Source organism: Urocampus carinirostris, chromosome 6 (assembly GCF_059441175.1).
Source record: "Urocampus carinirostris isolate Australia breed hairy pipefish chromosome 6, RoL_Ucar_1.0, whole genome shotgun sequence".
Lineage (NCBI taxonomy): Eukaryota > Metazoa > Chordata > Actinopteri > Syngnathiformes > Syngnathidae > Urocampus > Urocampus carinirostris.
This window is the reverse complement of record NC_142354.1, coordinates 22445101-22468865: the sequence shown is the minus strand read 5'-3', so window position 1 is coordinate 22468865 and position 23765 is coordinate 22445101. Positions and strand designations below refer to the sequence as shown.

General features: G+C 39.9%; 1 protein-coding gene, 1 long non-coding RNA gene and 9 other non-coding genes across 11 annotated transcripts in view; 10 read left to right on the top strand and 1 right to left on the bottom strand.

Annotated features, from left to right (window-relative positions):
- Positions 1-9250, bottom strand: part of tmem88bl (transmembrane protein 88b-like) — a 32862-nt gene extending 23612 nt beyond the window's left edge. The window contains exons 1-2 of the mRNA XM_088338315.1: positions 9079-9250; positions 5113-5422 (exon numbers count right to left, since the gene is read on the bottom strand). Coding sequence (XP_088194441.1) covers positions 5113-5403 — 291 coding nt within the window. The 5' untranslated portion in view covers positions 5404-5422; positions 9079-9250. The remainder of the gene's footprint in view (positions 1-5112; positions 5423-9078) is intronic.
- LOC148364187 (uncharacterized) overlaps positions 1-23765 on the top strand; it is a 308472-nt gene that overhangs the window by 55479 nt on the left and 229228 nt on the right. The window lies entirely within an intron of this gene.
- On the top strand, positions 38-111 carry trnan-guu (transfer RNA asparagine (anticodon GUU)). The gene has a single exon. It is a non-coding gene; the product is annotated as a tRNA-Asn (tRNA).
- trnan-guu (transfer RNA asparagine (anticodon GUU)) lies at positions 237-310 on the top strand. Its single transcript has one exon. It is a non-coding gene; the product is annotated as a tRNA-Asn (tRNA).
- Positions 635-708, top strand: trnan-guu (transfer RNA asparagine (anticodon GUU)). The gene has a single exon. It is a non-coding gene; the product is annotated as a tRNA-Asn (tRNA).
- Positions 834-907, top strand: trnan-guu (transfer RNA asparagine (anticodon GUU)). Its single transcript has one exon. It is a non-coding gene; the product is annotated as a tRNA-Asn (tRNA).
- Positions 1232-1305, top strand: trnas-gcu (transfer RNA serine (anticodon GCU)). The gene has a single exon. It is a non-coding gene; the product is annotated as a tRNA-Ser (tRNA).
- Positions 1830-1903, top strand: trnan-guu (transfer RNA asparagine (anticodon GUU)). The gene has a single exon. It is a non-coding gene; the product is annotated as a tRNA-Asn (tRNA).
- Positions 2030-2103, top strand: trnan-guu (transfer RNA asparagine (anticodon GUU)). Its single transcript has one exon. It is a non-coding gene; the product is annotated as a tRNA-Asn (tRNA).
- trnan-guu (transfer RNA asparagine (anticodon GUU)) lies at positions 2428-2501 on the top strand. Its single transcript has one exon. It is a non-coding gene; the product is annotated as a tRNA-Asn (tRNA).
- Positions 3379-3452, top strand: trnat-ggu (transfer RNA threonine (anticodon GGU)). Its single transcript has one exon. It is a non-coding gene; the product is annotated as a tRNA-Thr (tRNA).

Below are 23765 nucleotides of genomic sequence, written 5' to 3'. Positions count from 1 at the left end.
ATATTTTCAGTAAAACACACTTTTTGGTAAAAGACAAGTCTCTGTGGCGCAATCGGTCAGCGCGTTCGGCTGTTAACTGAAAGGTTGGTGGTTCAACCCCACCCAGGGACGATTGGTTGGTGAAGCTAAGTTTTCTTGGTATATCATTTGCTCCGTAGGACTGAACCTTATATTGATAACTATTTTAAGGTGTTACTTTATATTTTCAATAAAACACACTTTTTGGTTGAGGACAAGTCTGTGTGGCGCAATCGGTCAGCGCGTTCGGCTGTTAACTGAAAGGTTGGTGGTTCAACCCCACCCAGGGACGATTGGTTGGTGAAGTTAAGTTTTCTTGGTATATCATTTGCTCCGTAGGACTGAACCTTATATTGATAACTATTTGTAAGGTGTTACTTTATATTTTCAGTAAAACACACTTTTTGGGCAAAAGATAAGTCTCTGTTGCGCATTCGGTCAGCGCGTTTGGCTGTTAACTGAAAGGTTGGTGGTTCAACCCCACCCAGGGACGGTATGGTGAAGCTAGGTTTTCTTAGTATATCATTTGCTCCGTAGGACTGAATCTTATATTGATAACTATTTGTAAGGTGTTACTTTATATTTTCAGTAAAACACACTTTTTGGTAAAAGACAAGTCTCTGTGGCGCAATCGGTCAGCGCGTTCGGCTGTTAACTGAAAGGTTGGTGGTTCAACCCCACCCAGGGACGATTGGTTGGTGAAGCTAAGTTTTCTTGGTATATCATTTGCTCCGTAGGACTGAACCTTATATTGATAACTATTTTAAGGTGTTACTTTATATTTTCAATAAAACACACTTTTTGGTTGAGGACAAGTCTCTGTGGCGCAATCGGTCAGCGCGTTCGGCTGTTAACTGAAAGGTTGGTGGTTCAACCCCACCCAGGGACGATTGGTTGGTGAAGTTAAGTTTTCTTGGTATATCATTTGCTCCGTAGGACTGAACCTTATATTGATAACTATTTGTAAGGTGTTACTTTATATTTTCAGTAAAACACACTTTTTGGGCAAAAGATAAGTCTCTGTTGCGCATTCGGTCAGCGCGTTTGGCTGTTAACTGAAAGGTTGGTGGTTCAACCCCACCCAGGGACGGTATGGTGAAGCTAGGTTTTCTTAGTATATCATTTGCTCCGTAGGACTGAATCTTATATTGATAACTATTTGTAAGGTGTTACTTTATATTTTCAATAAAACACACTTTTTGGTTGAAGACAAGTCTCTGTGGCGCAATCGGTCAGCGCGTTCGCCTGCTAACTGAAAGGTTGGTGGTTCAACCCCACCCAGGGACCATTGGTTTGTGAAGCTTGGTTGCCTTTGTATATCATTTGCTCCGCAGGACTGAACCTTATATTCATAACTATTTGTAAGGTGATACTTTATATTTTCAGTAAAACACACTTTTTGGTTGAAGACAAGTCTCTGTGGCGCAATCGGTCAGCGCGTTCGGCTGTTAACTGAAAGGTTGGTGTTTCAACCCCACCCAGGGATGGTTGGTTGGTGAAGCTAGGTTTTATTGGAATATCATTTGCTCCGTAGGACTGAATCTTATATTAATAACTATTTGTAAGGTGTTACTTTATAATTTCAGTAAAACACACTTTTTGGGCAAAAGATAAGTCTCTGTTGCGCATTCGGTCAGCGCGTTTGGCTGTTAACTGAAAGGTTGGTGGTTCAACCCCACCCAGGGACGGTATGGTGAAGCTAGGTTTTCTTAGTATATCATTTGCTCCGTAGGACTGAATCTTATATTGATAACTATTTGTAAGGTGTTACTTTATATTTTCAGTAAAACACACTATTTGGTTGAAGACAAGTCTCTGTGGCGCAATCGGTCTGCGCGTTCGGCTGTTAACTGAAAGGTTGGTGGTTCAACCCCACCCAGGGACGATTGGTTGGTGAAGCTAAGTTTTCTTAGTATATCATTCACTCCGTAGGACTGAATCTTATATTGATGATTATTTGTAAGGTGTTACTTTATATTTTCAGTAAAACACACTTTTTGGTTGAAGACAAGTCTCTGTGGCGCAATCGGTCATCGCGTTCGGCTGTTAACTGAAAGGTTGGTGGTTCAACCCCACCCAGGGACGGTTGGTTGGTGAAGCTAGGTTTTATTGGAATATCATTTGCTCCGTAGGACTGAATCTTATATTAATAACTATTTGTAAGGTGTTACTTTATAATTTCAGTAAAACACACATTTTGGGCAAAAGATAAGTCTCTGTTGCGCATTCGGTCAGCGCGTTTGGCTGTTAACTGAAAGGTTGGTGGTTCAACCCCACCCAGGGACGGTATGGTGAAGCTAGGTTTTCTTAGTATATCATTTGCTCCGTAGGACTGAATCTTATATTGATAACTATTTGTAAGGTGTTACTTTATATTTTCAGTAAAACACACTTTTTGGTTGAAGACAAGTCTCTGTGGCGCAATCGGTCATCGCGTTCGGCTGTTAACTGAAAGGTTGGTGGTTCAACCCCACCCAGGGACGGTATGGTGAAGCTAGGTTTTCTTAGTATATCATTTGCTCCGTAGGACTGAATCTTATATTGATAACTATTTGTAAGGTTTTACTTTATATTTTCAGTAAAACACACATTTTGGGCAAAAGATAAGTCTCTGTGGCGCAATCAGTCAGCGCGTTCGCCTGCTAACTGAAAGGTTGGTGGTTCAACCCCACCCAGGGACCATTGGTTTGTGAAGCTTGGTTGCCTTTGTATATCATTTGCTCCGCAGGACTGAACCTTATATTCATAACTATTTGTAAGGTGATACTTTATATTTTCAGTAAAACACACTTTGTAGGCAAAAAATAAGTCTCTGTGGCGCAATCGGTCAGCGCATTCGGCTGTTAACTCAAAGGTTGGTGGTTCAACCTCACCCAGGGACGATTGGTTGGTGAAGCTTGAATTACTTTGTATATCATTTGCTCCGAAGGACTGAACCTTATATTGATTACTGTTCACCGCTTTTCCTCAGTAGGGTCGCTGGGGTGCTGGAGCCCACCCCAGCTATCTCCGGGCAGTGGGCAGGGGACACCCTGAACTGGTTGCCAGTAACAGCAGGACACACGGGGACAGACAACTCACTCGCCCAGTCTCACCTAGGGACAATTTTGACCGGCCAATTCACCTGAAATGCATATTTTTGGAATGTGGGAGGTAACCGGAGTGCCCGGAAGAAACCCACGCAAGCACGGGGAAAACATACAAACTCCGCACAGTAAGGCCAGAAGCTGGATTTGAACCCATGCAGGATGTTCCCTCTACCTCAGAACTGTGCCGCACACGCGCTAATCACTGCGCCGCCGTGCTGCCCCGGTGTTACTTTATACTTTCATTAAAACACACTTTTTGGGCAAAAGACAAGTCCCTGTGACGCAATCGGTCAACGCGTTCGGTTGGTAACTGAAAGGTTGGTGGTTCAACCCCACCCAGGGACGATTAGTTGAAGAAGCTAGGTTTCCTTTGTATATCATTTGTTCCGTAGGACTGAACCTTATATTGATAATTAATTTGTCCCCTGTTCAACCCCACCCAGGGACGATTGGTTGGTCAAGCTAGGTTTCCTTTGAATATCATTTGTTTCGCAGGATTTTACCATAAAATGACAACTATTTTCAAGGTGTTAGTTTATATTTTCATTAAAAACACTATTTTTGGCTGAGCTTCAAGGTTGGTGGTTCAACCCCACTATGGACGATTGGTTGGTGGAGCTAGGTTTCCTTTGTATATCATTTGTTCCGTAGGACTTAACCTTAAGTTAATGACTTTTTCCAAGGTGTTACTTCAGATTTTCAGTCAAACACACTTTTTGAGTTAGAAGCAAGTCTCTTTGGCGCTTTTGGTCAGCGCATTCAGCTGTTAACTGAAAGGTCCATGGTTCAACCCCACCCAGGGATCAGTGCTTGATGAAGCTAGGTTTACTTTGTACATCATTTGTTCCATTGGATTTTACCTTAAATTGTTTACTATTTCAAAGGTATTACTTTATGTTTTCTATAAAACACACTTTTTAAACGAGAAGTAAGTCTCTGTGGCGCAACCGGTCAGTGCATTCGGCTGTTACATAAGAGGTTGGTTCAACCCCACTCAGGAAAGAGTGGTTGGTGAAGTTAGGTTCCCTCTGTATCTCATTTATTGCATTGGATTTTAACTTTATTTTTTAACTATTTCCAAGGGCTAAGTTTTTTGTTGCTATAAATCACACATTCATTAAGAGATAAGTCTCTGTGGTGCAATCGGTCAGCGTGCTGGCTGCTATCTGAAAGGCTAGTTGTTCAATCCCACCCAGGGAAGAGTGGTTGGTGAAGATATCTTCCCTTTGTAATTCAGTTTTTTCTATTGGATTTTAACTTTGATAACAATTAGTTCCTAGTACTTGGTTCAATCTGCTATTAACCACACTTTCGATGTAAGAAGCAAGTCTATCTGGTGTGGTCCATACATTCAGCTGTTAAATGGAAGGTTGGTGGTTCAACCCCACCCAAGGACGAGAGTTTGGTGAAGCTAGCTTCCCTATCTTTCTTGTTTTGTTTCATTTATTTTTAACAACCCTAAAACAATGCAAAAATGACCATAAAACAACTGAAAAGTGACCCCCAAACTCCCAAATATTACTCTAAACAACTGAAAAACAAATAACACGTACAACCAACACCAAAAATCGACTTAAAAACAACAAAAAAACATCCCAATTAATACTGAAAAACGACTGATGATCAACCGACGAAGAATCCAAAAACAAATGCAAAACGACTGAAAAATGACACAATAACTACCCCCCAAAAAAACTGAAAAAACGTACATTAAAAAACATGAAAAAATGACCGATTCATCTTTTTAATGATTTAAGGGGTTTTTTTACCACCAAGAGCTGCTAAATTATATACAATGTCCCTTTAAAAGATTGTTTTCAACAAGTCTAGTAATCATCATCTTAATATACATCAGTTTGACAGTGTTCAGCTGCCCCCAGGTCAAAGCATGCACACCAGAAGGAATGGCACAATGTCAAACGCAGTAAAGCCTTCAAAATACAAATTTGAATGAGGTCGAAAGACTCTGCCCCTCAGTTGTGACATTAAATTAGTATCAACTCACCCTGGAATGGCACAAAAATCCGGCATAGAGCAGCAATACTGCAGGCAGCAAGACTAAGGAGAAGACCAGCGCCAGGAGCATCACACCACCCAGGACAACGCAAACGTTCCAAAGGATCAGACCCGCCCCACAGAGCACGCAGCCGGTCGGGCCCCTCTGGCTTCCCCACGCCGACCCCTGACTTCGGGCCATTGGAGGAGGAAGCATCTTCACCTGCTCGCCCAGCCACAACTCTTCGTCCTTTTCCTCCTCCACCGAGCTGTCATCCATGTCCACATCTGTACAGCACATCCTAAGCGGGAGATTGAGGCTCAAATGGGGAAAAAGTGGAAAAAGAATCAGTGAGTTCCAGAAAAATATCCATCCGAAATCTCTGTTGCTAGTTGTAATATTGAAGTGTGTCACTGTATCAATGGTGATGAATGTACGTGATTATAACCTGTTTATTATTTCAGTAATTTCATACCTCTTTTACCTATTTAGTCTTAATGCTCAAGATTAATAATCCTCATGATTACTGAAATAGAGGAAGGGTCACCAAACCATGGCCGATGGATTTAATCCGATGTGCTAAACCATTCTGAGAGAATCTTAAGAAAACAAACAGGCCACATTTCGTCAAACAATGACCTGTAGTTTTAAATATGTCCACTGGATGTCACCAAAGTTACGCAACACTCCACCCTAATAGTATCTGTATACAGTTGCTGCCCTACTTAGAAACGAGATTTGAGGTTCGTAAGTTGAATTTGTCCGTAAGTTGCTTCAGTGCTATATTTTGTATGTTTAAGGTTTATATGTGTAAGGCTTGTATAAGTTACCTGTATTGTTTTGTATTAAAACATAAACATTTCATAAAATAATATGCTCTATAAAGATAAATAAAGTTAAGTTTAACTTACTTTTGGAAATAAGTGGGTTTCAAGAGTTAGGCAACTTCCTCCTTTGTGGTAAAAAGTGGCCAAAAAAAAGTGATCCAACCATTTTCTCAACCGCATCAAGCTTTCTTATTCCACTTATGTTTCAAAAGCGTTTCGATTCTTCTTTAAACTTGACATCAACGATATTAAATGGATGCACGAGATATTAAACAATATAAATGTCGATGCTCTTAGCGCGCTAGCGATACAGTACACGTTGTTATGATTTCACACGAGGAAGTAGAAACTGGATTTCTTCTATGAGGTGGATGCTGGGTGACATCTCCCTGCGCCACCACACGGCGGAAAGAAGCACTACAGTACTGCCCTCTACTCGGAAAAAGGTGCACACAATACAAAATCTAACTTACAGCAACGTCCGGATATTTTTCGACATCCCTTAAAAAATGTTCGTATGTACCGTTTTTCATAAGTCGAATGGTCGTAAGTCGGGGAGCGTTTAGTTTAAGGCAATACGAATGCACTCACCTGGATTTCTTAGCCTGTGTCCCTGTGTACCCCAATAATCACTCTACTTTTCATTGAGCTCACGGACAATATCCAAATACATTATACTGTAAACGCCTTCTTATATAAATTTTATAGATCAAAATATAACATTTCATGCAATAAAAACTTGATTAAATTTAGTGCTTAAAAGAAGTAAATATTATCACTCTTTGTTCAAATTTTTATTTGTAAATGAATATATTTATTTGGATATTCTGTCATTCAAATCAGATCGGACGAAAAGGTCCCTTTATAAAAAAATAGAGAATGAAACTTGCACAGGTAAATGCAAACATGGAAAAAATGGATTGGCCCAAGTTATCTATTTTCCTCATGTATTGCCCAGGTATCTGTTTAAAGAACATCTGTTAGCATAGACAAAACAATAAAGACATTGATCAGCTATTTTTTATTTTCTCCAAACCAGCTGCTCTACAATTTTTTTCAAAAAAATTTGGAGACCCCTGAAATAGAGTGTATTTATTTACTTGGTGATATTTTCACCCGGCTCCTCGATATATCCATTCATTCGGTGGTCATTCTGACTTTGCAGTATTTCACATAGATAAATGACTGGTGTGAAGCTGGGATTTTGTAGTTTTCCACTGGTTTATGCTTATAGATTTTTTTTAATAAATTATCTCATCTCATCTCATCAGCTGCACCGCTTATCCTCAGTAGGGTCGCGGGGGTGCTGGAGCCCATCCCGGCTACCTTGGGCCAGAGGGCAGGGGACACCCTGAACTGGTTGCCATCCAATCGCAGGGCACACAGGGACAGACAACTCGCTCGCGCATTCACACCTAGGGACAATTTGGACCGGCCAATCCACCTGAAATGTGGGAGGAAACCGGAGTGCCCGGAGGAAACCCACGCAGGCACGGGGAGAACAAACTCCGCGCGAGAAGTCCGGTAGCTGGATTTGAACCCACACAGGAGGTTCCCAAGACCTTAGAACTGTGCCGCACACGCGCTAACCACTGCGCCGCCTTGCTGCCCTTATATATTATTATTATTATTTATTTATTTTTACTCATTGTGTTCCACTTCTTTGGTATGTAAATGATTGACAGCCATTTTGGAAACAAACTTGTCAACTAATCATAGTCCTCACATGCCTAGAATATTCAGTCTTTAATTTTATTTGTTGTATTGTAATACAAATCTCAACAGAACTGATTCTCCAAGGCTTTTTTTTACCCGGTCTCACAACCCGGATGGTGATCTGAACACGTGTAGGAAGAAGTCTGTCCTCTTTAAACATCAAGTACTTGTACATTTATAATCCAGACCCACTACACCCCCCTAAAAAAGAATTTCTTTTTTTTAATAAATTCCTTCCGGGCACTTTAGGATTGATTGTAAAACATGGGAGTCAATACTTGTATTGGCTGCACAGTAAAATAAGGCTTGGTATCAAATCAATTTCTCACTCTTATAAACTCAAAATGGAATTAAAACAAAATATTTGTTTTCAAATCTTTTGGTTGGGCTATATTTCATTCCTCACTGATAGATTTATTATACACGCTACAGAATTAACTCTTAGGGATGGTAGTGTGCTGATAACAGATATTAATATTGCTCGAATACCAGGTCATTATTACCTGTAACTGATATCGATACTGGTATTGTTTTCAAAAGTAGAAAGCATATATGAGTGACAACTCATTTAGACATTTTTGCAATTTATTTAAAGGGAGGGTGTGTATAATTTAGCCCCTCCTAGTAGTAAGAAAATAAATTATAGAGAAAATATAGATTTAAATATGAAAGAAAAATGATGAATTTTCATGTAAACATGCGTTTTCCCAAATACTTATAAGTTCAGAATTTTTATTTTTTATTTTGCGTGATTGTCCACCATCTTGCTGCTGTGGGTGCCCAAGAAACCTTAAAAGGCATGCAAAAGGCTGAGGAAGAAAAATGATGCAGTTTGGTCACTTGAAGTCTCTGTAGTTTGTATTCCTCCTTGTGCTTTTTAGCACTCGTTTTCAGTTGCACCACACAATACAGCGACATCTCGTGGTCAAATAGTACACACAGATAATGTAAACACCGATTCATTCGAAACATTTCTTTGACTGAGATGACAAACTGAATAAATATTCGATCATTGATTCAATTATTCAAAAGGAATGCATAAATCATCATTTGGACTTCAAACATGGAGGTCAATGGAAAGAGGGGAGGCTCACTTTGACGATACACACAAAGTCCTATTGAATTGTTAATTATTGATTATTTTAGTGTGAAGGATGGATATCTGATTGAAAATGGAAATCGGGATTCTGAAGCTTTGCCACGGGGACGCGCGTCCTATTAATCGATACTGTCGTTTTTTTGGCTTGACGTTTGACACAGACCATCTATTTTCATCTTTAACATGCAAAACGTGTACAGGGAAATTGCATCTTCGTTTAAAACCTTCGCCCCTATACTTATGAAATACTTCATAATCTCCTAAAATAATTATTCGCACTGTGTGAGCAATAAGGCGTGGATGAAATATTTGGATATCATAAAAACTGCTTACCTTCAAGAGTGTTCCAAAATCCAGAGAGTGAAGTGCAAAGGCTGTGGGAAGTGCAGAGCTGCTGCTTTTACGCACAAAAACAGACTTACGGCTGCAGTTTCACAAATAATGAAAAGGAAAAAAAATGCCCTTCGAGTCGAGACGATGCGAAGTGGACACTTTAGGCGCAAGGGGACGCGCGACCCCGAGTACGGACCCTCGTGCACTAGCACTTCAGGCGCGCTCTCGTGGAGGATGAATCCCGCGTTTGCGTGTGGGTGCTCGTGTTTTTTCTGTACTGTACTGATTTCTTCCGTGGTCAATTATTTAGAACGCGTACTATCTCAAAGCATGTTATTATGTCATTTTAATTAGGTCTCTCTCGCTCTTTCTCTCGCTCTCACTCTCGCTCTCTTTCTTTCACTCTTTCTCTTTTTCTCTCTGTCTCGCTTTCTTTCTCTCCCATTCTCTCCCTGCCCCTCTCTCTCTCTCTCTCTCTCTATTTCTCTTTCTCTCTCTCTCTCTCTCTCTTTCTCTCTCTCTCTCTAACATTCGCTCTGTGTCTCTCTCTCCCTCCCCCTCTATCCCTTTCTCGGTCCCCCCTCTCTTTCTTCTCTCTCTAACTTGCTCTTTCTCCCTCACTCCTCCCCCTCTCCGTCCAACACTCCCTCTCTGTCACTCTTCCCAGTCTCTCTCTCTCTCCCTCTCTCTCTACCTCTCTCTCTCTTTCTTTCTCTCTCCTCCTCTTCCTCTCCCTCTCTCTCTTTCTCTCTCTGTCTCTCTAACATTTTTTTCTCCCCCTCTCTTTCTCTCTCTTTCCCTCTCTCTAACATTCTCTCTCCCTCTCTTCTCTCTCTTTCTCTCTCTCTAACTCTCTCTGTCTCTCTCTGTCTCTCTCTCTCCCTTTCACTCTTTTTTTTCTCTCTAACTGTCACTTGTCTTGATTTCCCCACAGTTTTTTGTCTGATCACTACTCATCCTCTTCCCTTTATTACTAATCCTTCCCCTTTAGTTCCTTACTAGTTTGCTACCTTTTTTGTGTTGTTTCGAGCACACCCGAGCTTGACCTCCTTGACTACGGAAAGCGGACGCTAAACTTCTTGAACAGTCGATTTCACTGCTTGGACTCACCGGATCTCAGAAAGTTTTGCCTGTTTATTTGCTAATGCTAACTTGCCACTGCTCTGGAGACTGTTGCCTGCCTTTCCTTGTGACCAACACTGTCCAAATAAAGGACATCCGTTTCACTGTAACAAGAGAGTCAGTATTTTCAAGTGCAATACAAAGACAATAATGACCCTCATTGGCTTTTGTGTTCCCTAGCCACTGTTTCATATAGTCATCATAACCGCCTAGATACACAGACAATAACAAAAACGAGAAAGAGAGCGAGAGAGAGAGAGAGAGAACAAACTGAAACTCTAAACATATTTTAAATTAGTGGATGTTTTTTGGGAGGCTCGGCTTCATTAAAGGGACTTGCCTATTTACCAACTGAGGGAGAGGGAACAGGAGAGAGCGATAAAGAGAGCGACAGAGAACGAGAGAGAGGTTGGGGGTGGTGGAGCGCCATAGAGAGAGAAGGACAGAGAGAGAGCGAGAGACACCAAGTGAGAGAAAGGTCTAAAGGGGTAAATTCATACTAGTTTTCTTTTTCACAAAGTATATTTTTTACCACTAGGAGGCACTAAATAATACAGACTGTTCCTTTAAGACACAGGTGTCAAACAGGCGGCCCGCGGGCCAGATCAGGCCCGCTAAGGGATTGACAAGACTCAGAGAAGCGCAAGAGAAAAAAAAGCTGCAGGTTGAAATATGTCAACTTGATGTTGCCAAAGCCAGGTGCCTCTCACACAGACACTGTACTCGCATTTATTCATTTCTCTATCCCTCTTTCTTTTCTACCCCTTTTCTCCCACTCTGACTCTCTCTCTTTCACTCTCTGTGTCACTCTTTTTCTCTTCCTTTGTTGCTCTTTGTCTCTTTCTCTCTCTGTCTTTTAACCTCTTTTGCTCTAACTTCCTTTTTTCCTTTTCTCTCTCTTTCTCCCTTCCTACCCTTTGCGCTTCCTTTTCTCTTTTCTCTCCTTCTGTCTTTCTATTTCTCTTTGGATTTCTTCCTTCCTCTCCCTTTCTTTTCCCCTCTTACGACTTCTCTTTTTATCTCTTTTGTTTCTCACGCTCTCTTTCTCTTTCTTTGTCCCGCCCTCTCTCCTTTTCCCTCCTTCTTTCTCTTATTTCTTTATCTCTCTTTTTCTTTCTCTTTAATCTACTAGTCCGACCCCCGACAGAATGTTTGTTCTATCGTGTGGCCCCGAGTTAACATGAGTTTAACACCCCTGCTTTAAGATGATCCTAAGGGCAGAGAAAACCTCCTCATGGCCAGATGTGGCCCGCGGGCCATGACTTTGACATAGGTAAAGGACTTATTCCATTCTCAAACCAGCTTCAGTCATTGTGATTGGGACATTTTAAATGAAAATATTTAAAATCAATTTCTGTAACGATCCTAATTGTTTCAACCAAGCCGATTGATAATTCCTCTAAGGTTTGCTTGATTGGAAGCACACTTACTGAGGAAAATGCAATAAGAGCCTACTGATTCAATTTCTCCACATAGATCAAATATCTGCCCAATAATTAGCAGATCCAATTTGTTGTAATGCCATTAATAGTTTGGCGTCTGAGAGCAAAATCCATATAGACTTGTGCTGTTGTTTATTTGAAAGCAAGAGTTCACTATACTATCCACGTTTTGAGGTTTCGATTATCCAACCCAAAGCTTTGGTTCAATTTGACTATTTTTTGACCAAGTTATGTGTTTTAGGGTTCTAATGGATGGGCGGGGCACCTGTATGATGCGGCAGGGGTAAACCAGTGAAAGCTGTCGGGCCCTGCTGTTAAACAAAAGAGTGTGTTGTGTCACCCTGACCCGGGTGACATGGCCGCTTTCTTGTGTCGCAATTCATCTGGAAGGACGAAAGCATGACCAACTTGGATGCCGGGGTGCCTAACTTGTTTGGGTGTTTGGGCATTGGGGTTGGCCATGGTCCAAAGATTTTTGTGTGTGTTTTTTGCTATTTTTTCCCCTTTTTATTTTCTTTGTTATTTTATGTGTTCGTCTTGCTGTCGGTAACCCCTCTTGAGGGATATGACCAAGGTCGATAGATAGATAAATGTTTTTTTAAATCATTTTAGATTGAAAATTTACAAAGACAATTTTCTGGGGTTTACCTCACTCAACTCCCGTCAAAGTCAGGTTGAATAGACTTAAAGGGACACTGTGTAATATAAGACCAATAGATGTTTAATATGTATATGTACGTAAAAGAGCTTGTATAGGATTTTGTTCGCAATGTTGTTGAAGGTGAAGGAGTGGAGAGACTGGTTAGATCAAAATGCAGAACGAAATGCTCCATGCAAATCTGTGTTTCTGTCACAATCACCCGGATCTGGAACACCTGTGCTCAGGATTGGGCGCCAACAGCCAGGACAGCTGATTGGCGCACCCTGTCCATTTAAATCCTCAGCTTCCGGAAACAAGCTGTCTGATTGTACTATGCTACCTGTTGCCATCTGCTCAGAAAGCCCGTACCTCCGACTCTTTGCCTGCCTCCTGTTTTCTTCTACTTGATCTCCGTTGCCCACCCGTTTCCAAAATTGCCTACGACCTGCCCTGCCCGTCTGACTCCTGATCACTCTTCCGAACACGACGACGCCCTTCTTCTCCAGCCCCGACCAACAACACGACCATTACGCCTGTCCGCGACCATTCCCGCCAAGCCTTCACCCGCCTGTCAAGCTTCGTCAATCCGCCAAACAACGGATCGAAGAATCACGCCTTGTCATTCCTTCCTTCCAATAAAAACCAAGAAACGAGTGCAAGTGATCTCAGTCTTCCTTCCGTCTGACAGTTTCTTGTAAAAGTAGAGTGATAATGAGATAACCTCCAGTGCCTTTTCATTTGTAATCTTAATCACTGGTTGTCTAGTGTCATACTAAGTATTAAGACTTGGGTCAGCAATGCGGTTGTATACTGAAACCCCCTGCCTTGGTGTAAGCATTGCCATGGTTACACAGATGTGTTAGCAGCAAGAGATTGTATCCAACCCCAAGGGGGTCATGGGAAGTCATTGAAGTAAGCACAAGGCTTTGAGGGGAGCGTTTGCAGTTTTTCGGGCAAAAGGCCACGGACCAGATTGTGGCGGTCTGCTCTTGCTGCACGATCCGTTAAATCTGATATTGTGTTCGGATTTTGAGGTGACTCCGTTTGGAGAAGCAACATCTGCCGCCGCCATCAGCGGGTCATTTGTCACAAGGACCGGATCGCTTTCCATGCTGCGGGCTCAGCGGAAACCGCACTGAAACTTTCGAACAAAGTGATTTGTACTTGTTCCGCAAGATGTGCTATGAAAACTTTTTATGTGACTTTTGAAAGAAATTGGATACTTTTGCTTCGGAGTTATAGTTAGCAAAGACCTCTGGATTATGGTGGGGTGTAATAAACTGTATTTTAAAATGTTGACAGTGTTTATTATTTGACCGCTATCTGTTGCTGTAATGTATAGTGCAACCAAAAACAAGTGCTATAAAGCACAGAAAAGAGACCAAACAACAGTTTTTTTTCCATCTCATTTTTTGGGGTCCAGCTTTTCACAAGGTTTTTTGTGTTTTGGTACCTGTAGCAGCAAGATGGCGGACGATTATGTCAGATCCTTTCAGGTGTAACATCATGTCAAATGAATACAATGTTTTCGATCAAAAAAGTGCGGCATTGGCTCAGAAGGTAAAGCGCTCGTGTTGGGACCAAAAGGTTGCAGGTTTGATTCCTGACTCCTCTGTGTTATATGTCGAAGTGTCCTTGGGCAAGATACTGACTCCCTAATGCCCTGGACAGCAGGTAGTAGTATCCTTGCATGGCTGACGCTGCTATCTGTTGGTTAGTGTGTAAAAGGGAGAAGTATGAAACACATTGTAAAGCGCTTTGGGAGGTCTTCATTGACTTGAAAAGCCCTATATAAATGTAGACCATTTGCATTTATATAACCCAAAACGACCCCCAAATAAATGAAACCAATAATTACCAGAAAACAACCAAAATTGTACCCTAGAAATGACGCCGAAACAATACAAAAAATATGTCAAGCAACGACCCAAAATTGACCGAAAAACGAGCCATAAAAAAACCTTAAAACAATAAAAATTCACCCCAAAAAATAAAAATGACCACAAAAAAAAATTAAAAAAAATGGAAAAACAACTGAAAAAAACAACAACAAAATGACCCAAAAACCAACCCCAAAAATGTCCAAAAATGACAAAGAAAAGGACAAGAAAGAACCAATAAACCACCCAAAAAACGACACAAAAATGTCCCAAAAAATTAATGATCTAAAAAGAAATAAAACAAAAAACAACCCAAACGTCTAACAATCCAAAATGACCCCAAAACTACCCAAAGATGAAACAAAAAACGAGACATAAATAACTCGAAAAAGACGTCAAAAAAAAAAAACAACAAAATAACGACCCCCACAAAAAAATAAACAAAAAAAATCACTCCCTAAAAAATGACCCCAAAATGGCCCAAAAAAAAAAAAAAAAACCAAGCCAAAAACAACCTGAAAATCGACCCCAGAAAATAACCAAGAACATGTTTTTATGCTTAGCACTTAAAGTACTACTTTTTTCTTTTAATGACTAAGAGTTTTACCACTAGGAGGCCCTAAATAAGACAAACTGTCATTGAAACACATCAAATATTTGGTAGGAATGCTATTTTTAAATCGAGACAACACAATGTAATGGTGTAAGGGTTTGGGTGAGGTTGGGGCGCATCAAGTTTTTCAAAAGAGGGATCTCAAATCAAATATCCTTTTTGTAAAACAGTATCAAGAATTGCTAAGAAATAAATTGATCGAGCTGTAAAAAGAGAGAAAATAATGAAATATTTCATCAAACTTCAAAGGTAAAACCTCACCAGATGACGTTCAAGGTGCATCCACTGTCCTTCAAGCTTTGGTTCAATGCCGGCCTTTTGTTTTAATCTAAATGAGATATTTTGTGATTACATTGCTAAAAATGATTCATCGTATCGGCTAATTTGTTAAAACCTATAGTCTACCAGGAAGGAGTTTGCCAATTATATTCTTGTGACGCCAGGTTACAAAGTGATTTCATTTCACACCAAAATGTTTGAATCGCAGTATCTCAACCCTGCAAAAAAAAAAAAAGCTTGTGTCTGATAATTTTCCGATAATTTTGGGCCATTTTAGGATAATTAGTCCAATTTGATACTTGCTGTCCACAGAAAATGAAATATAACTTGCCCAGGACTCATATGAAGACATATTACAACCATAAAATGATAAAAGTCAATATTGCTACTTAGTTCATATTCCATGAACACAGATAACAACCAGAATACAGACGCTGCCCTACTTACGGACGATCGTTCGTAAGTTGAATTTGTAGGTAAGTTTCTTCAGTGCTATATTTTGTATGTTTAATGTTTATATAAGTATGTTTAAGGCTTGTATAAGTAAACTGTATTTTTTTGTACCCAAAATAGTATGCTCTAAATAAAGTTGAGTTTAACTTACTTTTGGAAGATGCGCTTCAAGAGTTGGGCAACATCCTCCTCCGTGGTAGAAAGTGGCAGAAAAAGAAGCGATCTAACCATTTTCTCAACCGCATCAAGCTTTCTTATTCCACTTTCATTTCAAATAAAACAGCTCGCCTCTTCTTTACCCTCCACACCAACCATATTGAATGGATGCACGAGATATTAAACAATAAAAATGTCAAAGACACAGTACAGTATGTTCACACATGAACTAGGATGTAGAAGCCAGATTTCTTCTTTGGGGTGGATGCTGGGTAACCTCTAATGGCGCTAAACCCCGGTAGAGGCGAAAAAGAAGCACTACAGTAATGTCCTGTACTCGGAAAAAGGTGCACACAATACAAAATCTAACATATAGCAATGTCCGGATATTTTTCGACATCCCGTAAAAAATGTTCGTATCTACCGTTTTTCGTAACTCGAATGGTCGTAATTAGGGGAGCTTCTATATAGCATTTATGTAGTAAACTGACATACTAATAGCAAAGACAACGAATTTGAGTTGAATTTAGCTCTACACAGTGTTGGGGCCTAAGCCTTACGCAGGAACGCTTGGTGTGTTACTACGCTACCCCGCTATTTTATAAATGCAGATCATTAATTATAGTGTCTTCTGATTGTATTTGTAGTATTCTTGCATCAGTTACGTTGTCACATACATTTGACCTAGTCGTCAAAAATAACTGAAGGATGTTTAATTTTTACCTACAAAACACAACTATATACAGTTAAAAAGACGCTGTCTCTAGCAGAGTACAAGGGCACTGAATTTCTCCTCAGATAGATATTCTCCCTATCACGTATACTCATATTCAAACTGAATTTACTATCAAATGAAATAAAAATAAAATACTGAAATCAGGGGGTCAACATATTTGGCTGTGTGTCACAAGTTGCGAATGGCAGTGTGAGGGGAGGGAGGCATTGGGAATACAGGAACAACAAACCAAGTGGAAATCAATAGGGGAAAACGAGAGCACGGAATTTATAGTAAAAGGGTGCTGAATTGTAGTCTTTTTATTTGGAAAATTATTTTTGCAATATACCATGTCCTGAGCCTTCATTCTGAAAATGCTGGCCTACTAGTGATCCGAAGAGCCAAGAAGGTTCGACAGTGTTCTCCATTCGGGCCCCGGTGTTGTGGAATACTCACTGAGATTCAATCTGCAACCTCAGTGGAACTGTTTAAATCTAGGCTTAAAACACACTTCTATTCTATGGCTTATCAATGACCTGTATTTCATGTTGACCATGTCTGGGTATTATTCGTTGACAACCCCCCCTCTTGCAACATCCATTGCAGCCCGATCAACCTGGAAGGGGGATTACCTCACGTGCGGTCCCTTCTCAAGATTTTTTTCCACATTTTGAGGTTTTTGAGTTTTTCCTTGCCCTCATGTAGGTTTTAGATCATGGGATGGTGTAATAATAGTCTGTAGTTTGCAATAATCTATGGTCAGTGCAGCCCTTCGAGACTCGTTGTGATTAAAGTAAGTAATCAAATTACTTTTAAATGACGTAATCTCCCAACTAACTACTTTATTGCACTACGTTTACTGCTCACCTTGCACAATGTCTGATCATTTCCTTTTTTCTGCACTATGTTGTCTATGTTTGCACCAATGCATATGCTGACTATTTTTTGCACTATGATGACTTTGCACCAAATGCAATATTGCACAACCCTTACGATACCAACGGTATCACGACAACACTGTATGTAACATCCCACATGCCGACATTTCTTGTGTAAATACCATGTAAATTATAACTATAGCCTTATCCCCCTTGTTTTATAACCTTATCTTCTCTGTTCCTTTATCTTCTTGGCTCATACCTCACTGTGAATGTGTAAAACTGGAGTGTCATGCCCAATTTCGTTGTCACAATATGTTAACCCATTTTGTAACAATGACAATAAAGGTATATTCTATTCTATTCTATTCTATTTATTTCATCTCTAAATTTTTTTGTATATATTTTATCATTTTAGCATCGTGCATTGTGTTTGAATGTTATCATTGGGTCTGCAAAAATACCCTAGCTAAAGTGGTCATAATTCATTATGAACCCCTGTCCTAGACTGGCATTATTTTACGGGTTTATCAGAGGACAGCAATAGCTCACACTTAACTGTTGCTATGACGCTATGAGATACAACATTTAACCACACAACCTGGTTCCTATCCTCTGTTTTTTTTTTCTATACAATAACGTCCGCCTCAATGTCGGACAGCCTTGTGGCCGTGAGATAAGGAGGAGATCAATTCGTTGTGGGGCAAACCTACAGACCCTTTGCCTCTGCTCCAATGGAATTATGTTGAAGATAAAGGAGAGACTCAAGCAGGAAGAGAGTTGACGAGACACTGAAGGATTCGGAATAGATGAGGAGGACTGATTAGGCCCTAATCATTAGGGTCTTCAAGTCATGATTAGCTGACTGTTCTGGAAGCACGTCTGTGTTCCTGGATTGAAGAACATCATGTCTGACTGCTGTGCGTTGTGACAGTTACTTGGAACGTTTTAGCATATTTAATATCAGGGTTTTTCTAAATGTAAGATATAACATATGATAAATCATTTTACGAAACAATATGTTCTTTGATATTCAGTGATGTGCAGTCAGGGTATCGGCTCTGATACCAGCTTTGAGGTATGACCAATCACAATCTTCACTGATAACAGAATTAGTAAAGTGCGATTGAACGTGTTTCATTTTGTGATTTAAATGTATTCCTTTAAAAATATCAGTAGTTCTTTGCAGGGAAACGGTATTTTAAGCAGTGATGTGCTCTCAGGGGAGGCAGGTGAAGCTGTGCCTCACCTGTCGTCATAAAAAAATGAGATTAAAATACATTAAATAGCTATATTTATTCAGTGTTAAAGTTATGTATCATTTAACAACACAATATTTAAAAAATGAATAAACTACTGATTTTTCGCATTATATTATGAATACATGGAGTATCTACGGTAATGTATTACTCGGCGAGGGTCTGCAAATGCAGTGAGGCATGCAATTCTCCTGCCTATCTCTTCTAAAGAGCGATAGGGAGAGCAAGGATTCTGATTCGGCGCACGCCTCACCTCCAAATAATAGAATTACCGATAGCGTTAGTAAGCTAACAGCAAGCCAAGCGCTCCAGTGGTGTTTTTATTCAAAGAAACAGCGTGTAACACGTTACTGTTATGAGTGCCTGCCGATGGAGAGGGAAGCACGCGATTCTCTTGCCTCATGGCAGAGGGCGATAGAAAGGCAAGGAATTCTGATTCGGTGCTCAACTCACCCCCAAAAATAGAAACAGTAAACGGTCTGCATTTATGTAGCGTTTTTCAAGTCAATGAAGACCTTCCAAAGCGTTTTACAATGTGCTTCACACTTACACAATCACACACACACTCACACACCTATAGGGAATCAGCCATGCAAGGCGCCTACCTGCTTATTGGGGGCATTAGGGATTCAGTGTCTTGCCCAAGGACACTTTGACATATAACACAGAGGAGCCGGGAATCAAACCTGCGACCTCTTACCTTACCTTGTGATAGCAATAGCAAGCTAAAAGCTTGACAAGCCATCAAGTATTTTTTTTTCTCGTCGCATTAATATTTTTCACAATCGAGGATTACCTATGTATTAGTTTTTGTATTCACGGGAAAGAGTATTGAACATATTACTGTGTTGAGCATCTGCAGATGCGGAGTGAGGCACGCAATTCTCTTGCCTCATGCTAGATGTCGATAGACGGGGGCAAAAACGGGACGGGTGGGAGTCGGGGTCGAAAAAGGCTTGCCTAGTATACACTGAGGTTCCCAGGCGGACTGACAAAAAGGGACGGACAGGACTGGGTACAAATACTGATAGAGAGCAAATCAGAGTCCGAGGCAGTTGGCACCAAAGGAGTGGGCACAGCTGAGTCACATCAGTAATCGTGACAAAAATTAGTAATAGTATTAGCAAGCTAACAGGAAGTTGTTGCCTGGAATTACTTAATTATAGAGGCTTACCCATCTCTTGTTGCTTTTATTCAAAATGAGCAATGCATAGACTTCTTTTATAAGTTAAGGTAAGACAATAAAAGTATGTTCATGCCAGAGTTTATATATTGCTGTCTTGCCCTGCCAATCATACGACGAATACGCTATAGCAGGGGTCGGGAACCTTTTTGACTCAAAGAGCCATAAAAGCAAAAAATATTAATTTTATTTTGGGAAAGAGCCACACCATATATTATGAGACAAATTTACTAAAGAGATGGGAGGGAGTGCTTGCCACTTTTTGCATAGCTCCACCCATCCCTCCCACTCACCCAAACAAATGACTAAGTTCTCTTCCGGTGTTTTGGCGTATTTACAGTTCTGTGGATTCATCATAAGGTATCTGAACACTGAACACAGATTATATAGTGAACTTTTATATAAACGATTCTTTAGCGTTGTACAGCCAAAACGAGTTTTTTTCCCCCCTTTTTTTGTGTGACACCTTGACTGTAAATTGTAGTGAATAACGTGCCCTATATATACTGCGAAGTAATGCCATGTTATTTAGATTTGGTTTGGCTTTGAGTGTACCTGAGAAGAATAGTAAACTCAAGTTTGAACAAGATGGAGAAATTTTGCATGCAATCAAATTTGTCTCTGAGCCACAGATACTCATAGAAAGAGCCATATATGGCTCGCGAGCCATAGGTTCCCGACCCCTGCGCTATAGGTTCATTTTCTTGCAAAATCGAATTGTGCCCCACCAGACACAGGCCTCAGTGCGCATCACTGTTAATATAATTAAAATAATCATGTCAAACCTAATGGCCCATTTCAGAGAACGGTTAAACATTATCAATAACTGAGTCTTGTACAAAAATACTTCATGGTGCAAACTGCCGAGTGCAGCTTTTCCCATTAACGCCTCAAAATCCCACAGAACATGCAATTTTAATGCCTTGGCTAACTAGCAAATTTAAAAAATTTAAAAAATTTATTACCCACCCCAGATTTCCTCCTCTACCACACAAGATGAACCATACCACAGTTTTGTCATTTTTCTCTATCTCGTCCAAGTTGAAGTCACTTAGTATCAGGAAATATGGAAAAGATTGAAGATTTCCATATTCGGGGAAATGTGGTGATTATAATTCATGCCTTTGTTACCTCCCATCTCGATTACTGTCTCAAGGTTTCTTCATTTTTGTAAAGTAAGCTACTTTTAGTTGTGTATTTCTCAGACTCCTATGCTATGAAATTAACGTGTTTAACCCTTATTTCTATTTTTACTATACAAGTAATCATCACACACACACACATAGTCACGTTTCAAAGATCCATGTTTTCAGTCTATTTCCATTGTTTGTAATGTAACACGCATGCGCGACTCCATTCATTTACTGCGCATGCGTGACCTTTCAATAAATACGCCTACTGAACCGGATGTGGTCAGAGAGATCCAGCTAGCCGAACAAGATGGCTGCCGGGTCGACCTCCTACATGTGCAGTAGTAAAACTCTAATTTTTTTATGCCTTTACCTGAATACTGTGGTCAGCAAGGGGTTTATATCTTTATAAACTCCGACAATTTTCCTCTTGTTTTTGAGTTTTTCCTTGCCCTCATGTAGGTTGCAGATTAGGGGATGGTGTCAGAATAGTCAATGGTTTGCAATAATCTGTGGTCTGTGCAGCCCTTGGAGACTCCTTGTGATTAAGGGCGTCACAAATAAACATGACACACATTGATTTTTCTTCCATTTTGAACCTGTACACGTGTTTACAGCGTCGAAGTCTGGGTTCTCCAACCTTTTTCCAGCTAAGAGGGATTTTTGGTTACTCATTTGCCCAAAGGCCACCTAGTTTGATATGCATTGTAAGAATTACAACTTATCCTGTTTTTACTATGTTGTTACAATTTTAATACCAGGTTCATTGTTTGAAATAGGGCCGAATAAACTCATTCATCCACAAAAAAATAAAAATATTACTATTACAGAATAACAATGACTTGGCTAATTTCAGAACAGGTCTGCGGGCTCCTCAGCCCTCCTTGAGAGGCACTCCGGTACCCGCGGGCACCACGTTGGAGACCTCTGGTCTAATTGGTTCATTAAAAGCCCCATTACTCTTGCTGAAAACAGCCTTACAGCGTGCCATTGATTAAGACTGCATGAACACGATGCAGAAGAAGAAAATAGACAGTACAAGATTATTGCTTACTTGGGTGGGCAAACCCCCTCCCACTCTGGTCTTTAATCAGGCCCGTTGAGCAAGGCATGATTTCAGTCATTTTTATTTCCGGTTTGTGTATCTAGTTACGGGTACGTAATCTGTTAATCCTTTGTGGAATTAAATGAAGTAAAAGACAAGGAAACATATCTTGCAAAGGTTTTTTTAATTGTATTTCTTAAATTACCCTTCAAGGCATATTGTGTTTTATTTAGCGCCTGCAAGTGGTCAAAAAAAAAATCATTGAAAAAAACATTTATTTTGAATATTAAACAAAAAAAACATGATCTATCAACTAAATGGCCAGTTAGCGTCTTGTTGTGTAAATAAACACATTTTTTCCCCCGTATGAGTATTTTTTAAAAGCTACGTTTATATTGTAGTTCATGTATTTTTGCTTTTTACCACTAGAAGGCGCTGACAGACAGTGTCCCTTTAGATAACCCTTAAATGTTTGAAATATTCTCATTTTTTTTCCTTCGCAAACTTCATTGGCAGGAGGTTTTTTTTTCAATTTATGAATCTTCTAATTTTACAAGAGTTTTTACTTGTTTTTTTTTCATGTGAGGCACAAAAAGGTCTCTCCTAAGGAAAATGGCAAATCGTTTTGCTCATTTTAAGTATTCATTTTATAATATTTGTTAAATAAATAAAAATAAAAGAAAATGAGAAAGTATCTAACGTCTTCCACAGTTGACAAAAGTGCTTATTTTAAGAATTATTTTAAGAAAAACAAGTTCAAATATATATGAAAAAAGAAAAATCACACATAAATAAGCCAGATTGTACATTGTCTCCCAAGTGCAATGCAATATTTGAACACAAGATGACGCTATATTGTGTGGTGCAACCGAAAATGAGTGCTACAAAGCACACAAAAGAATACAAATTACTGAGACTCAAAGTGGCCAAAGCGCATTTTTATTTTCATTTTGTTTGTTCATCCCCCCTCCACATATGAAATTTCGGGTTTGCTTCGAGTTTGGGCCCTTAAATCAAGTTAATCGGTTGTACTCGCGCTACATCGGGCTTCGGTACGCTGATCTTACATCTAACAAGTATTTAGTAAAATATGCATGTTTATATCATACCTCATGTATTTCTGCTTATTATTCCAACCAATATATACATTTGCTCTCAATGGAAGACAAATCTGAAAATTAGAAATTATCTCCCATTTTACCCAGTTGAAAAATTTGCTCATTTTACTATTACTCTAAAATATATTTAAAAAAGAAAAATTATACCTAATCAACATAGTCTCACAACTGTATTAAGGTTGAATGTGTGATATGTTTCTGCTCAGAGCCTTTGCTCGGAATATGCCGGTCTACTTGTGATCCCAAGAGCCAAGAAGAAATCCGCTGGTTGGAGAACGTTCTCCATTCGGGCCGCGTTGCTGTGGAATGCTTCGCCCTCTGAGATTCCATCTGCAACCTCAGTGGAACTGTTAAAATCTAGGCTTGAAACACACTTCTATTCAAGAGCTTATGAATGACCTATATTTCATGTTGACAATGTCTATGTATTGTTTGTTTGTTGCTTGGTCATCCTGGAAGGGGGATTACCTAATGTGAGGACCGTCCTCAAGGTTTCTAAATTTTCCTGTGCAGAAGTTTTGAGTTTTTCCTTGCCCTCGTGTAGGTTTTAGATCAGGGAATGGTGTAATATTAGTCTGTAGTTTACAATAATCTTTGCAGCCCTTTGAGACTCCTTGTGATTAAGGGCGTCACAAATAATAATAATAATAATAATTTCCTTGTAGTGTCATTCTGTGTAACAATGTACACAGAACGAAATGTCGATTGCATCTGACCCGATGCAGCCGCAGCCAAGAGAGGGCGCCGCCGACCACTTTTTAAGTCTTAGGAATG